The sequence below is a fragment of the Amia ocellicauda genome, chromosome 3 (assembly GCF_036373705.1).
Source record: "Amia ocellicauda isolate fAmiCal2 chromosome 3, fAmiCal2.hap1, whole genome shotgun sequence".
NCBI lineage: Eukaryota > Metazoa > Chordata > Actinopteri > Amiiformes > Amiidae > Amia > Amia ocellicauda.
The window spans coordinates 48,925,046-48,942,661 of NC_089852.1; the positions used below are offsets into that span (position 1 = coordinate 48,925,046).

The window sequence follows — 17,616 nt, forward strand, 5'->3', positions numbered from 1 at the left end:
TTATAGAAATTTTACAAACTTTCTGCTTGCTTGAATTATTGATAAAACATAGTTTTCTGCTTGGGCAATGATTACAACTTTTTTTTTAAATGTTTGCCATTAGCTTGCCTGGTATTATCTGAGAAAAATATTATTCACACTATTAAAATCCATTTCAAATGTGTTAAAAAACATTTCACAGTTGAGTGTTCTCTACCACTGATGAGTTATTCACAGAGTGCAGATTATATGTGTTTTAGTGATGTAAAATTATGGTGTACAGTTTGTGGTCCAAAGGTGAATTTACTGAAGGCTGTACAAAATAATTTTAGCTTTTTCTGATCTTTTCTTTTAAATGCATAAATGAATTGCACCCAAAACCTCATACGTAGTTTCTATTTTTCTAATTAATCAGAGCTTCTTCATAAATTGTTATTAATATCTAACCTTTAATGGCTACAGTGATGCCTGGAGGGTAACAATTAAAATACAGGTTCCAAAACCAAGTCCAGATAAACACCCTAATTATAGCTGTATCTGCATTTGATTTAAAGGACTGTGAGTTGCTAATTAATAAGGACTGTTATGTACAGGGCACACATGCCTGCAGTGTCATGTGGGTTTCTGAAGGTCGTCTTTATTTGTAGTTTTGAAGAAATAATTTACCATTTACTGTCTCTGCTCAAGTCTTTTTTCCTTTGTAGTGGGTCTAAGCTAATGTACGCACATAGATAAAAACAAGGCAATGTATTCACAGACCTTTTTTCTTGTGTGCTATTTGTAATTCCTTTTTTTGTTATTGTTACTCTAGGCTGACTAGTCGTGACTTCTACATTTTAGAAAAAAAAATCACTTTCAATCATTAACTTCAAAGACCTATTTTGAAACCTTTTGGATTTCTCGTTCTTGGATTTGTGACATTCTACTGTATGCAAATTTGGTGTATGGGGTTGGTTTTCCAGAGCTTATTTATGCAACCTGTCCTGTACGATCTTAGTTCTCTTGTAAAATTGTGTTTCTAAGTTCAGATCTGTTGTTTTTACTCTATTTGGATTACAATGAGTATTGCCACATTGTAAAGGGATGTGTACATTTCACTGTATTTTAACACGATTTATTACCTGCTGTGTTCATTCCTTATCTTTCTGTGTAAAGCCTCTGTTTTTATCTCAGCTTTGACATGAATCACCAGGGGAATGCAGGGCAATGTATTCAAATGAATGTGGAAAGACCTGCCTTATGCTCATAGCTTAAGACTGCTATTCCTAAACTCTGTAATCTAAGCCCCCCTGCAGCCTTACTCGTGTTCTTATTCTTTATTTATTTTACTAGCTATGTATGCTGCAGTGGGAGCTTGCAATCAAATAATAACGCTAGACTTTTTGAGAGAAACAATGGCAGCGCTGAATTGATTAGTTGCTGTTATAAAGACTTTGTGACCAATCACGTGATGTTAGCAAAAACATGTAACACCATGCTCAAAGCTGTCTTTCAGCTCCTACTGTCACAAGCAAGGTTGCATTAGATTTGGAGACTGAGATTGCCATGGCACCGTTCTGTATTTACATAACCAGCAAAATCTCAAATCCCATCTTCAAGACTTCGGGAGCCTTCCTGTTCTAGCACATGACTGGGTGTCAGTTTAAGAGACTTAGGAAGTATTTCCAGGCAACAGGAGATGCTTCACTGAGCCGGAGATCAAACCATCAAAGTTGTCCAGATAAGAGCTGTTTTGACTGTGAATGTGGCAGAGCAGGCACATTTTCACCTCCCAGAGCTACAACATAGAGTATGAATAGAAATACCAATATCTCACACCAGGTGCTTTCAAAATGGTGGGATATAGTCACAAGTTACATCAACATTAGCTCTCTAGTGTCACTGCAACCCACGGGTTTTGCTCCTTTGTCCCAGAGGAGATTCAGCTCTTGAGATCCATAGTATCTAGGATACACTACTGGTTTGCATGCTGAAACGCTTTACAAATGTGTGAGGTATATGATTCATAACAATGTACATGTCTTGTTATTTTTCACCCCTCTGGCATTATTCTTCTGAGGCTGAATGTAATGCACGGACAATCAGAGTTTTTTCACAATTTTAATACCTATTAAATCAATAGTCATTCAGTGGTGCAGTAAGTTCAGCATGATGGAATTTTCTCTTTTATATCCTTGTGGCCTCAGTTACAATTTAACTTCTGTGTGTCACTGTGCTAGTTGCTGTAGAATACAATTTAGTATGTGTTATGTTCCATATACAATCAAGAACATCCACGATAAACTGGAAATTAATCTTTAACTGGATTAAATCAAGATTTCTACCCTGAAATTCTATCCATTTTATTCAGTGGCAGCTTTCTGTGACTATTACATGGTTTAGAATTAGTAATTAGCTAGACATTTAGTTTTAATAGATCTAAAGTTATGGAGAAGATTACTCTTAAAGATGAGTTTGTGTTTTAGGTTTACAACATGTTAAGATTTTATGGGTCAACAACCATATTTGCTAAATGGGACACTAAATTATGCTGGTCTTTACAAGGTCAAGATTTGTGTTGTTTAGAAGTATAGGTGATGGGAGGGTTGTCTTTTCTCTTGAAACCTTGGGACCCTTTCAAAATGATCTACTTAAGGAATGGCTGGAATGGCTAATCTTTAGTTTTTTCATTGACCGTGGAAACATGTGGTATTTGGTTCATGACTGAGAGGGGAGTGCAATTTACTTGATAGCTGATGCTGCCTCGGTCTCCTTTCTTACATTCGATTAAAATTCAATTATGCATTGATTTATGAGGATGGCACTCTTAATGTCAAGCTGTGTTCCTTTATGTTTTTGTTATCCCAAAGGTTGGATCACACCGTGTTAAGATGTCTAGAGGTTTTGAAGCGAATGCCCCGGCTTTTGAAAGGTAATTAAAATTGTTCCCTGCTGCAGAGGCAGTCACTGATCCAGGTTAGTTGGCAGTTCTCCAAGATGACAGATTTTGGAGTCTTTAGATGAGGCATGCGTCTCTTTTACAACAACATTAGAATGTCTTTCATAACATTTTTCTTAAACTGACTCGGCTGCTTAATTTTAACTGGGCCTGTTTAATTTTTTGAAGTACTGTACACACCCTCTTGTCTGAAAAGATATGAGTTCAAGTGAATTTTAAGTCATCCACCTTTTTATTTGAATGAATCCAGTTAAACAAGTGTTTGATTACCTTGGCTAAAAATATTTTGGTCATTTCCAAAAAGTATGTTTTATCACAAATTATGATTTACAATGACTGCCATTCTCAAAGGACAATTCTTATATGGATGATGTTTTTAAATCCTGTAATTTGTCCTTAAACATGTTTTGGTCATAATCAGCCTGTGAACAGACAGCTCTATACAAGAAATTTTTGCCTTCAGAACTAAGTTGTGAAATCTCACAACACCACGTCCTTTGCATTAATCATCTGTGACTCAGCAAAATGCCAAGATATTCAAATATTGATGGGCAGTCTGATAAAAGCCTGTGTCAGATTCTGCTGCTGACATCTATTTAAAAATCCCCCAGGACACATGAATTATTTGTAGTACCGGTACCGATGAACAAGATCAGGAAGAAAAGCCACAGTTAGGATGTGAAACCTTTTGAAACTCCACATTTAAAGACAATACAAACTGCTTTTTTGTTGAGTTGGAAGTGCTGCAAAAGTACCTGCAATGCAGAGAAGTTGTCAGAGAGGATGAAAAACAACAGGGAGCTCTGTCTTGGCCTGTTTGAAGGCAAAAACAGCCAGAACCCAACGGATTCTTCAACAAAGGGTCTGCTAGCAAAGTGATAAACCACACAACACACACCCATGACACAGGGAGGGAAATGAGCTTCCACTCGGCTTTTATCACCAGCTCTGAGGCCCTGTCTTGTTTCCCCGAGGCATAAAGTGCACAGGAGCAGAGTGGTATCAATACAGGCAGATGCTAGCAGGACGTTGGCCTCACTTAAGAATTAAAGTGAGATGTTTAGATGCGTATTTGGCTCAAGCTGGAAATTATCCAGAGAACCCCAACTACAGTAATTTCAGCATTACTGCATAAACGGCATGTGTCTGGCAGTGAAAATAATTAGATTTCCTTAGCCAGGAATAAAGAAAATTGATTTCTTTTATGGTGGTATTTCAAATCTTGAAATGTGATCTTGAATTTCTTGCAGACACTTCAGTACGCTTAGAAGACTCTATGGCAAGCAAGTCATCATAAATCTTCTGGGAATGAAGGAAGGGGAGCACATGCTCAGTAAAGCTTTCCAGGTTGGAGGAAAAGTGTTAACATATTATATTGTATAATGTAAAGCTATGGGAATGAACACTGATACATATTGATGCATATTTCTTGTAGAGTCATTTGAAAGCCTCTGAGCATGCCAACGCAGTGCGGATGGTAAACTTCGACTACCACCAGATGGTCAAGGGAGGGAAAGCTGAGAAGCTCCACATTGTCCTGAAGCCCCAAATCAGCAAATTCCTTGAGGAATGCGGCTTCTTCTACTATGGAGAAAACGGCATTCAGCGGTAAGAAGAGAATATTTGCTCATGCTTCTTGTTGTGTAGGTCTTGTACTTTGTTTCATCCATTGGAGCAGGAAAACTTTTAAAAACAAATACCAAATGGGCTTTGAAGATACTGTGAGGGAAACGAGAAGTGCCATCTATAGCACGTGCCACCACAGAAAAGAGCATTTGCTTAGTCATGTCCTTACACAATGCCCTTATTTAATAAGGATTTTGATCTAAAAATGCATAAGAATGGAAGCCAGACATTTAAAATGTAAATGTAGGAAAAACAGGAATGAGCTTCAAATGAGGTATGTTTCCTTTTACAGGTGCCAGACAGGAACCATCAGAGTGAACTGTCTTGACTGTCTGGACAGAACCAACAGCGTTCAGGCTTTTTTTGGCCTTGAGGTAGGAAAGCTGAAAGATAAACGTATAAAGACAATTGCTAGCAAAGAAATGATACAATAAAGAAACCAATGCTAAAGAAACTGGAACTCTTCTTCCTCCTCAGATGCTGTCGAAGCAACTGGAAGATATGGGCTTGACTGAGAAGCCCCAGCTGGTGGCTCGTTTTCAGGAAGTGTTCCGCTCCATGTGGTCAATGAACGGAGACTCCATCAGTAAAATCTATGCAGGGACGGGAGCCCTGGAGGGAAAAGCTAAGGTATTCACGTCACAGCTGCTCATCGAAGGGACATTATTTCTTTACTTTCTTTACATTATTTTCTCCCAGTCTTGCATTCCTAATTCAAGTAAACACAGTTGATGCATAACAACCCCCTCCCTGTTCACATCAGATCCTATTTTAAGTCTTTATAAAATACACCAATGATGTGGACCACACCCAGAAAGTGTCTCTCGTATGCCCAGGAGTATATTATAACTCCAGTTACCTTCAGGTAACTAAATCTCATTAATTAAAGGCCCATAATGTTCCACATGGATGCAGAAACACTTTTTAATATTTTTGTTGCTCTGTGTAAAGTGTGTAGTAGTATTCCTTTGGTTGACAATGAGTGTGTCTGGTGTCTGTTTTGGCAAATGTTCTGTTGCTGGTGCCGTATATTGGAATGTAATTGTTTTATTGGTTGTTGTTTTTTTAACAACAGTATTGAAAAACTATAAATATAACACCAGAACATCGCAATAAAAGCTATATTGGTTTCAGTGCAGGACTTTGTTTAATGGAGGGGGGTAAAGGGATGGTAATGAAATGCTTATGAGCATTGTATGTTTCCTATGGTACAAAATCAAGCAAATAGATCTGTTGTTGCAGTGTATTGTGTCATTGAAATGAATGTATTCTGACTAATCTACTGCTTACTCTCTCATGCTATCGTGGGACCCTTTTCCTTGCACTTTACACATGGTGAGTTGATGTGCTGAAGTGTTACCACAAGCTAGAATATAATATGCGTTACAATCTGAATCTAACCGTATTTGAAGACCATCTTAGAATATTAAATCAATCACAGTAGTAGGAAAGACTTGTACCTGTTCATTTTAGTCCATTGACTACATCAGAACTTGTCATCATAAATTAAAAGTTATCTATATATAGACATTATAAACACATCAACTGAAGGTTTGTTTCTGAAGAATGACAGTGGGTCCATCTAAAAAGCAGCAAGTGAAATAAACTCATGCATGTGTTATTTTTCTCCAGGGTGGAAAGCTGAAAGATGGCGCCCGCTCGGTCACAAGAACAATCCAGAACAACTTTTTTGACAGCTCCAAACAGGAAGCCATTGATATTCTGCGGCTGGGCAGCACTTTAAACAGTGACCTGGCTGACAAAGCCCGCGCTCTGCTCACCACCAGCAGTCTATACGGTAGGGTTGGAAAGATGGAAAGAACACTGTGGAAGGCCGTATTGAGTATTGATAAAAAATGATGTCATGCACTTGTGTTGCGTTCTTTTAGTATAGCAAACAAAATGCTTGATTTGTATTAAGATTCAATTGTAGAAAGGTGTAGAAATGTACTTATGTACTGGAATTCTGTGAGGAACAACGAGATGAATTTCTGGGATCATAAACTGGCTTGCTTCTAAATGAGCGAAAGAGGTGAATGGACTCCTTATTTAAAATGGTTTCTGACTCAAGGTAAAAGGCAACTGGCAACTGCTATTAACCCATCCATTATACTGAAGTTTCAGTTACTGTGCTTCTTTTCTGTCATGAGATACTATAGTATAGCTTGCTTTCCAAATGGGCCTTAGCTAAGGGTCGCTAGAATTTGTTTTTATCTCTGTTATTATAATCCATGGTCTGTCTAACCATTCTTCTCCTTCTTTCCTATTGCTTCCGCTGTTAGTTTCAGAACCAATTTTACAATCAGGTACAGTACTAACATCATAACCCACATCTGGAATGTATTGCTTTTTTCTTTTTTCTGTAAGAAAATGACACCTAATCGTGCAGCAGTTAAATATGCAAATATGCAACCTTCACTTTTTGCTGTCTATTTTTACCCTTGCATGAATACTTGGCACATGTTTATCCCAGAAAGGCTTTATCTCATCTTTATTGTTCACCTGTTGCCAGATAACCTTTCAGACAAAGACATCCAACCTTTAGATCATAGTGGAAGTTCCCTATTACGTGACCTAATATAGACCAATATTTGTTAATATGCCTTTCATATACAGAACCTACAGACTCCATATAATTTACTCATTTCAATTATTTACATTTTAGCAACTCAGGAAACTGTGCTTTTCCTCTTAGTCCCAGTCAACCCCAATATCCCTAAAAGTTGCACATTCAAACATTTTCAGTGGCATGCAGATGAAAAATACTTAATTTCTGTATCAAAAGACCATTAAACCTTCATAAAAACAACCAATGTAGGACAAAAAACAAAGTAGACAAATGTGCTGAAATCATTATCAGTAGGTGTCGTTGCAACAACTAAAACATAACAAAGGCTTTATCTGAAATAACATGGGGAAAAAAGAGTTTGAGAGGGACTGGAGCTTGTTGCTGTCATTTATAATTAATATGAGGTGGCACTTCTGTCATCCTGACTGTTGTAGCTTCTCCAAGAGTCCTCCTGGGCATGTGCCAGAACTACCATAAGTACACAAAGCCCAGGCGGGTCCGGGTGTTTGTGGGCACATGGAATGTCAACGGGGGCAAACAATTCCGGAGCATCGCCTTCCGCAATCAGACCCTCACCGATTGGTTACTGGATGCACCCCAGAAAGCAGGGAGCCCTAATTTTCAAGGTAAGCTGCAGCAAGATATAGCCTCTCCTTTTCACAGCACCTACTACGTATATTACGTATCTGCATTTAGAACTAATTCTGGATGGAAGATTTAAAACATGTAAAGGAAATATTTTGACGTGTTTGTATTCACTTTATGTTTGAAATACCATTAAAGATCTTAAGAAAAAAAAATGATCACAGAAGTGCATGATTTTCCACTATATGAAAATCAGAATGCTATATTTTATTAATCATAACATTCAATTAAGTAAGCTTCTTCCATATTAATTAGATTGTTTTGATTGTATAATATAATATTGTGTGAGCATTAAAAGATATGAGGGCTACATTTTAAAGTCTACTGGATTTTAATACTTAAGTCTGAATACTACAATGGTCTGTCATTCTTTCAAATACACAGATGTCCAGTAGGAGTACTAATATATTAATATAGTACTCTTTGCTTCAAAAGTTTTTAGGGCAATTACATAAAACCTTTATGGAGTCATCACTGGTTTAAAATGATTTAGTATCAGTTTGTTTCCTAATCACTATGAAATGTTTTAAATAATATGGATTTTGTTTACTTAGACAGCAGAAAAACACCCATTGACATATTTGCTATTGGATTTGAAGAAATGGTGGAACTGAATGCCGGTAATATTGTCAGCGCAAGGTAAGCAGATCTGCCACTGGTAAAGTTATGCATTAATCAATGATGAGGTACAGTTGGCTGTTCATTTCAATGAACTGGCCAATGTCAATTAACATCTATACAGTGACAAACTAATACCTACTAGTACCCTACAGTTTTCAAATGGAAATATCCCTGTCAGAAAAGATGAGTTGCATGGCCTTGTGTTAGCTGTGTAAAAGTCAGGGTTACCATTTCTATCTATCTTTGCTCTTTTCATATTATGTTTTTACTAGTGGGACTGTTTGTAGGAGTAAGGTTAGCGCATACCCTTTTATTCATTTCTGGAAATCTATCTTGTCTTATTTAAAAAAGTCTTTCGCCATTGTATACTAGAATCAATGGTCTCCATAATGAGTACACCCAATGGCGTGGCAGTATCTCAGGATAACACTTTTATTTGAAGCTTAACTGTGTTTTGAACATAGTTTCAGTTGCAGAAGTATAAAACACCTTAAGTATTGTATAAGTTGATATTAAACAAAGCTTAAACTCCATTAACAGTTAACGGGAACACTAACGCAAACTAAACTAAAAGTTGTTTTATGCAGATAGTCACGGTATCCAGTATCCAGTCTCTTTGGGTAGTATTTCATAGTACATGTGATAAGGTTTACTGGCTGAGTCATTGGGCCCAGCAGAAAATGCCCTAGCATGTGGTTGCTGCAGTATGCACCATCTATTAAGGAGCGACAGCAATGACCGAGCAGAAGGCAGGTTTGATGTGTTCAGCTTAAACCCTCCTATACCAGCTGGGCACAGTAGGCATTCAAGCTGCAGTGACCTAAATTCCTAACTTATCTCCTACATCACACAATGTGCCAGTCTGTGTACAGTATGTGAGCAGTCTACAAATATTTATTCTTTCAAATTCCACCAGTTATCAGAAAGAAAAAGAAGAAGTAAAATAAAAATAAAATACGTACCTGTTACACTCCTTTCTCAGGGGTTCAGGAGCCAAATTAGCAATCAAAATGATTACCCTGTAAATTCATACCTTCATTTGTTACAGCACTGTAGTATTGTATATTCACATTTGAACAGTGTTATGGGAAATATTAGCTTTGTTTTATATTAGCAGCATTTTTAGTAGGGCATATGGGGAAATGCACTTTTAAATCTAATTTGACATAGCTTCTTACTGAACTACCCTGGCACATATTCTTCAGTGCCATTTATTCTTCATAGTCTTCTCATATCATGTGCTTCAAAGGCACTGGCAGCGTGCGAGCCTCAGTCTAGAGTATCACTGCTTTCAAATGACGTATTATATCTTTCTTCTAGCACTACCAATCAGAAATTATGGGCAGCGGAACTTCAGAAAACTCTGTCCAGAGACCATAAGTATGTGCTCCTGGCCTCCGAGCAGCTGGTGGGGGTCTGTCTGTTTGTCTTCATCAGACCCCAGCATGCCCCCTACATCCGGTGCGTACGCAGGCTCACAATGCTGGTCTTACTGTTTTCTTGTGGTTGTTTTTTTTGTGTGTTTTGTTATTGTCCTGTTTTCTATTAAAGTCAAACAATAAACACTGCTGGTTGCAGCCTTAACCCTCTTCCACTTCTTGTTTCTATCGGTACGGTCTCAGGTGTCAGAGGTGTCATGTTTAAATTCCCAATTGATACATCATTGGCTATATTTACCTGCAGAGAATGTCGTCAATCCGAATGAATTGTTTCTGATTGAAGATACCAAATTAACTGTTTATATGTGTACTAACATAAGGCAATCCGTTGGAGGTATTCGTTTATATGTACAAGGGATGTAATCGGAATATACATTTTTGCACATCCGTAGAGCACCCTTTAGCTTCAAGGTTACTATGACGACAAAAAGCTCACACCATTCTTGCCAATCATCGCATGCCGTACACAACACTTCTATTTCTGATATTTTAGAAAATTCAGCAGGCTCAGCAAAATATACTCCTCAAGCACTTGTTGAACATTAGAAGGTGAGAACAAGAATCAGTGCACCGCAGTGCCAATCTGAGTCAATTAAAATGATGCCTGATGATCCTTGATGCCTTTCACCCCCATTAATATTTCAATAATTTTCAAGTAATCTAAACGTAGTTTCCACAGCAGACACATTTTTTGCCGTTTGCCATGTTTTTGGATTTAACTGTGTGACGCAAATTAACGGACATGTGCAGAAAGAACCCATTAGTTGGATTAAAGCCTTTACGTGGCTATTAGACGCTAATATTCTTCAATTGAACGGACACCACCCCTTTAATTTGGCTCGAAATTTCTTTCGGAATGAGTTCAATCTGATTAGTCTATTCTGATTCAGGTGTTTATATGAGGGTATTGTATTCGAATGAGCTATTAGTCGGATTATCAATTCATTATTAGGCTCCATGTAAACCTTAGCCAATGAAAATCAAGCGTGTCATTTTCCAAAGAGTAGGGCAAGTTCTTAATGAAAATCAGGTGTGATATTTTAATAGAGTATGCCAGTTCTCTTTGCATGTGTCCTGTTAACATCCATTGTATTATACCATACGGTGTACATATTTCTTGCTGTTTTATTGAATGTCATTAACATGCTCATGTTTATTCATCAGCATTCTTGGCCTTATTTTTATAATCTGACATTTAAACCTTATGACTGCTTCTTTGTATACTTAGATTTACCTACAGTTACCCTTAACAGTGGCCCAGTAATTTTCTGTAACCATTAAAGGCACTAAATAGGAAACTGAAAATGACTGAAATATTCCTGTGTTAAGTGGACCATATCCTTCATTGCGTTGTAATGTCCCTCATGTGTGGTTCTCAGGGATGTCGCTGTGGATACGGTGAAGACAGGCATGGGCGGCGCCACCGGGAATAAAGGAGGCGTGGCCATCCGCATGCTCTTCCACACCACCAGCATCTGCTTTGTGTGCTCTCACTTCGCCGCCGGACAGTCCCAGGTCAAGGAGAGGAACGACGACTACAACGAGATTGCCCGAAAACTTAGCTTCCCAATGGTATGCACTGCCGTGTCCGTGCACAAGGGGTTTCTATGACCTTTCTGCACAGCCTTGATATATGACCTTGTCAGGCCAGACTCCCAACTTTAATGAATACCCGGTGAATAGGCAGAAGGAGATGTGGAAGCGAACGCAGTCAGATGAATACAATCAAATGAAACTGTCTTTCAACACTTGCAGCTGTTGCTTACCTTTTCCATTGCTTCACACTGACTCTCTGTTGTGATTGTGCTTCAAGGGCAGACTGCTGTTCTCCCATGACTATGTGTTCTGGTGTGGGGATTTCAATTACCGCATCGACCTGCCCAATGAGGAGGTGAAGGAGCTGATCCGCCAGCAGAACTGGGAGGCTCTCACAGCCGGGGACCAGCTGGTCAACCAGAAGAGTGCAGGACAGGTACTTCAGGCTGTGCTTTTTCTGTGTCACCTCCACACATTCGTGCTGCAGAAGACTGTGCTAAGGCCTCTTGTGTATATATTGTGTAGGTTTTATACAACATTTCTTTTGGTATTCCCCACCCCCGCAGATTTTCAAAGGATTTGCGGAAGGAGATATAGATTTCCCTCCCACCTACAAGTACGACTTGTTCTCAGATGACTACGACACCAGCGAGAAATGCCGAACCCCAGCTTGGACCGACCGGGTGCTCTGGAAAAGAAGAAAGTGGCCATTTGACAAATCGGGTAAGTTTTAAGCCTAAATCATAACCTATTGTGGCTTGTGGTTAAATTGTATCATAGAAATGATAATATTAAATCATATATCAATATAAATACAATTATTTAAATATTTTTAATGCCTACCTCCTGTGCGAAACAACTCCTGGACTAAAATAATATTAACAAGAAGGAATTTGGTCCCTGTTTTGAACACGTGTGGTGAATTTTGATTTTGTATTAATTTAAAAAAGAAACTGAAAAAAATAATGTTGACAATTAATTGTTTCATATTGTTTACGTTTCTGCAAATATACTAACAAGAGTAGAGTATTTGTGCTGGTAATAACCCAGATAGATCTGCAAATACATTTCAATATTAATTTTCTTTTTTGTGTGTTTGATTTGTAGCTGAAGACATGAGTCTGGTGAATGCAACTCTTAACGAAGAAGAGAAATTAAAATACACATGGACTCCTGGAACCCTTTTGTATTATGGCAGAGCAGAATTAAAGACTTCTGATCACAGGTATTCTTGCATAAAACATGAATACAAAATATCCTTCAAAGTATATACAAAAATATGAATGTATTTTTTTATGAATAATTATACAGTATATTCTAGGTGATGTTGAAATGTAAGGAGAGTGGCTGTGTGTGTGTAACTGCAGTTTTACCTGCCTGTAGGCCTGTAGTTTCCATCATCGATGTGGATGTCCTGGAAGTGGACCCCGAGGCCCGCCACCAAGTCTATAAAGAGGTGATTGCCTCGCAGGGGCCTCCTGATGGGACCGTGTTGGTCTCTTTGAGCAGCTCCACTCCTGAAGAAGACTTCTTCGACGACAATCTGATCGACCACTTACTGCAACAGTTTGCGGTATACGGAGAAGTCATTCTCATCAGGTGCGTGCTTGTGCCCTCGCTTTCACTGAACTCAAATGGATTTAGCCAATCGATTGAAAATATATAAATCATATTTTTCCTTGTTTCTTATTGTGGTGCAATGTTTTCTGTTTGGTGCACAGGTTCGTGGATGAGAAAATGTGGGTGACGTTTTTGGAAGGTTACTCAGCACTGGCTGCTCTGAGTTTAAATGGCACTAAAGTAAGTATTTTGCCCTTTCGTTTTTTTCACTTCTGCATAGAAGGATTTATTTGTAAAAGAAAAAAAACAGCAACAGGTTTAAATTTCAGCGGGAATGATCATGAACTTTTTAAACCCCAGTTTATTATTTTTCCTATTTATTTTCAAGTTCAATGAAGAAGCTCATGTGTTTGGTTTGCCTTCCTCCAGGTGCTTGGGAGAACCATTGATATCAGCCTTAGGAGCCCAGACTGGATTAAGAGCCTGGAGGAGGAGATGAGCCTGGAGAGGATCACGGGGGGCATCCCGGCCTCCGCCAGCTCCACTCTGCTGGGGGAAGATGCCGAGGTAGCTGCTGACTATGACATGGAAGGTAAGCTTACACACAGAGCACTCTAGACTCAAAAAATGCAAATTTGAAACGATGAGAGCGTAAATTTCACTGTTTCTCTAGAGAATTGTTTAATATTCTTATTGGGAATTAATAATAATAAAAAAATGTCAAAGTTAATGTTTAAAGACTTGGAAAATCACTTTTGCAAGCTCTCTCTCTCTCTGTCATATTAAAGTATGGGTTTTGTCATGCTTCTACATTTAATTTCTCCCCAAAACCTTCCTTTGCTTTTCCGTTTAGCACATTCTTTGAACTGCACGAATCCTATCTGTAGCCCCTGCACTATTTTAAAAGAGCTGTTCTCCCCCCCAGGTGAGGTAGATGACTACAGTGCTGAAGTGGAGGAGATTCTGCCCCAGCATCTCCAGCCCTGCATGGGGACAGGCTCTGCAGTGTCCCCCGGTTCCTCCCCCAGGACCAGCCCCTGCCCCTCGCCCACCACGACTGAGCCCGCCCCTCCCAGCAGGCCAAGCCGGGCCCCCCCACGAACCGCCGGACCCCCGCAAGGTATGACTCTGGGAACGCAGGCTTGAGGGCGCCTTTTATAAAACATTGCAGATCAGTGTAAAAGTAATGTCATGACTGTTTTTGGTTGTTCTATTCTATTATTTTGTCAAATACATTGGCCGTTTGGATTTTAATTTTAAATGTATCAGATTGTTTTGTTTTTGTTTTTATTTTATTGTTTTATTTATTTTTTGATTTATCTGATGCATTTTCAGTTACTTTTTTGTTGGATTGCAGTTTGCTATTTATCACGTTTGTTACTGTTTTATGCACAGGTTTATTTGAGTTCATGTATTTTGTTAAAATTAATCACTTTAAGATTTTAAAAATTTTAAGTGATTTTAGAAATTGTTTAAAAAAAAAATGTAATCATAAGTATTACAATTTTGAATGTATTTTTACCGAAAATGTAAAATACTAAACCTAATAAACAAAACAAAACAAAAAAAATGACTGTTGCACGTCCCACTCTTAAACTGATTATTCTTATGCTATTCCTTAGTCACTAAGAGTATTAACACGTTGTTGTGCTCCATTCTAGGCTCCCCGGTGGATTTCCAGCCCATCGGTGCAAGTGAATCATCTCAGGGGCTGGAGCCCAAACGGCCCCCTCCTCCAAGACCCACTGCCCCCCCCGCCAGGCCCGCACCCCCACAGAGACCCCCGCCACCATCAGGTAAAACACAGCAAGGCCACACACAGTCTTATGGATGTTTGTCTTTTTGTTTGTTCAATGGTCCAATAGAACAGCAACACAATTTAACCCCTCTCCAACACTGTGTTTACATTCAAGCTTCTTTGTGATTAGGCCAGTGAGATGTCATTCCTAAGAGTGTGAATTGGTTTTACCATATATCACTCCTTTCTTTCCACTAGTACGTCTTTTTTCAGGTGTATACTGTGTAATTAAAAAATCCAAATTTGCAATAGAAGTTATAATACTTTAATCCTTAACTAGCCCAGTTATGCTGTATTGCCCTTTTTTATATGATGGAATTCTTGTAAAGTATTTTTAGGGAGGTAAATTTGTAATGATTTTGCTGGTGCACGTAACTTTGTTTTACTGTTTTATGTAGGCAAACAGACTAGCAGACACCGCTGGTGTATAGAGGGAGTTGGGGCACTTCCCCAGCAGTTGTAATTCAACCGTATTATTTTGATGGCAGATGATACCATACCATTACTAACTTTATGAACTCCAATTGCTCCGGTTTGCCACTGCCGCATATAAGTATTGGGGGCGGCTTCACTTTGCTCAGTGTCTTCAAAAAGATTGAGACTGGGGATTTCATGTCCACTGCTATTCACGCAGCCAGAGGATTTACAAGAATGCTGCAAGACAGGGCGTTTCTTTTCTTTTTTTTTCTATTTCAACTAATTCCACCACATACAGCCAACTCCAGAAGCAAAACATTGACACAGTTTATGTGAATAATTTCACCACTACATTTTGTCAGAGGCATCCGCAAGTGCAAGACTCGGAAGACACAATGTCACAGAATCGACTGAACATACTGGGCATGTTGGCAAAAGAGAAATTGCAAGCGAATCATTGAACAATTTGCTGCCCTCAAGGATTGCAGAGCAAAGCTATTGTTTAAGTAGGTTTGATTTCAAGACATAGCCTTCTGTCAGATAATGATTGTACACTGTTAATTGGGATATGCAATGTGCGTGTTAGTGTAACAATAATATGTATTTTCGGTAGTCTTTGTATGTTACACGTAACATTGAAAACATAATCTGCCAAAACCACTCCTTCTTTAGATATAGATTTACATTTTTTGGATTATCCCCTCCACATATTTTAGATGTATTATCCTTAGTTGGAACACAACATGGAGGATTACAGCTAAGGAGGAACTCTGACATTTGACAGTTGTGAGCTACATCCTTGCTGTTGTTGGAAAATATTGAACCTGACAATACAAAAAAAGGAAATTGTCTAAGTATCTGATGAGGATAATTATACAGAAAGTAAAGCTGGACAGTATTGTCTCAGATGCAACATGTAAATGGGATCTGTGTAAAAGCTTAAAAGCACCATCCTGTATATACAGATGTTTTTCCTTTTTTGTCAGTTTTTGTTGATTTCATTCATGACCTTTGAGGAATTGTAATGTAAAATAATAACACGCAAATATGCACTGCAGGTCTTTCATGTAGTTTGAGACACAGGTACAATTCCAGTGGCTAGTCAGTGTTTTTGTTCAAGGCGAACAAACACATATTGAAGTGACAATACATGTGTTGTGTACACCTTGTTGAAGGGGATTTCCATGCATCCCATATCTCCATTGTGTTATCTATGCATCATGGGTTAAAAGTAAGTACAAATACTTTGCCACTATGTATTCAATATTTATTCACAGAGCAGGGAGAATTGCAATGAAAGAATCTGGGCATTCAGCAGGGCATTGTGTAGTGTAAAAGAAACAAAAGTTAATTACACAAATGACAATGGATGCTGTCTCATACCTTAAACTGACACAGATGTAAACTCTGAACTCTACTCTCAACTATAGCGCACTGTGTACACAAAAGCTGTTGGGCGTTAGTCCAGGCATGCAGGACAGCACTTGTTTCTGTAGTCTGGAGCTATACTATGGTGTGACCTGGAAAGACTTAAATGTGGAGGAGGTTTACACTGTAAAGGTACACTTGCACTATATTTCCATGTTTAAAAGCCATGTGTGTGCAGTTATAAGGTTTCCACTGTAACACACTGCAAGATGTCTCTTTGAAATCTTCTCTTTCAATCAGGAAGGCACTGAGGGCTGGGGGCTGATGAGGCCAAAGGACTGGGGTTTGACAAGGACAAGGACTTTATGATGTTCATTGTTTATTACTGCCTGGAGGAGAGGCAACCCCAAGGCCTAGGTCTTTAGCTGTGGACCGCCAGAGATATATTCACTCTGATTTTATTTGTCTGTCGTCCTGTGTCTGTCGTCCTGTTTTAGTTTTTTCTCTTCTCTGTGCCTAATAATATTCTTTACTTTTTGTGTTAATAACACAAGCTTTCAATGTGTAAAGAGCTCTGTGGCAACTCTGCACAGGGCGCTATACCAAATAAAGATTGATTGAAGCACTGTTTAATCTTAAATGGTGCCTAAATTGCAATCCATTTGTAAAAGTATTATCAGTAGAATGAATTATATCATCCCTGGACAATTCAAGCTTTTAAATCTTTTATCTGTAAAGAAATACATTGAATTTAAAGGTGAACAAGCATGATCTCTTATTATTAAGGTTGTATGCATCTTATGTGTTGCTATTGTGTATACGTGACATGTATAGCACTTTTCCAGTTCGATTTCTATCATTTTAGCAACTTAACAATTACAATTTGCCAAATATAGGTGGATGTCAAAATCTGGCATGTATGTTCCTTCAGGATTTCAGGATGTTGTGTCAGAACTTCCTGGACAGCAGAAACTCAGTGTTACTGCGTTAATGTCTTACCCAATAATTATAATAATGTCTCTCAAATTGTACAATCACCGAGCACTGTCTAAAAACACCTAATAAGATGGAAAAATAACAAATGAATTTATCTGAAAATGATGTATTGTATAGTAATATA

At 38.4% G+C, this 17,616-nt stretch overlaps 1 protein-coding gene across 4 annotated transcripts in view; it reads left to right on the top strand.

Moving 5' to 3' along the window:
* synj1 (synaptojanin 1) overlaps positions 1-17,616 on the top strand; it is a 39,600-nt gene that overhangs the window by 11,723 nt on the left and 10,261 nt on the right. For 2 of the 4 annotated variants that reach the window (XM_066699819.1, XM_066699820.1), the window contains 19 exons: positions 2,829-2,890; positions 4,168-4,264; positions 4,353-4,525; positions 4,836-4,917; positions 5,021-5,173; positions 6,176-6,341; positions 6,826-6,849; positions 7,547-7,738; positions 8,312-8,396; positions 9,699-9,839; positions 11,197-11,389; positions 11,631-11,789; positions 11,920-12,076; positions 12,461-12,578; positions 12,737-12,952; positions 13,075-13,153; positions 13,343-13,505; positions 13,839-14,033; positions 14,575-14,709. In XM_066699819.1, the coding sequence (XP_066555916.1) occupies positions 2,829-2,890; positions 4,168-4,264; positions 4,353-4,525; positions 4,836-4,917; positions 5,021-5,173; positions 6,176-6,341; positions 6,826-6,849; positions 7,547-7,738; positions 8,312-8,396; positions 9,699-9,839; positions 11,197-11,389; positions 11,631-11,789; positions 11,920-12,076; positions 12,461-12,578; positions 12,737-12,952; positions 13,075-13,153; positions 13,343-13,505; positions 13,839-14,033; positions 14,575-14,709 (2,590 nt within the window). The remainder of the gene's footprint in view (positions 1-2,828; positions 2,891-4,167; positions 4,265-4,352; positions 4,526-4,835; positions 4,918-5,020; positions 5,174-6,175; positions 6,342-6,825; positions 6,850-7,546; positions 7,739-8,311; positions 8,397-9,698; positions 9,840-11,196; positions 11,390-11,630; positions 11,790-11,919; positions 12,077-12,460; positions 12,579-12,736; positions 12,953-13,074; positions 13,154-13,342; positions 13,506-13,838; positions 14,034-14,574; positions 14,710-17,616) is intronic. The other 2 variants (XM_066699821.1, XM_066699822.1) reach the window with 2 other exon arrangements.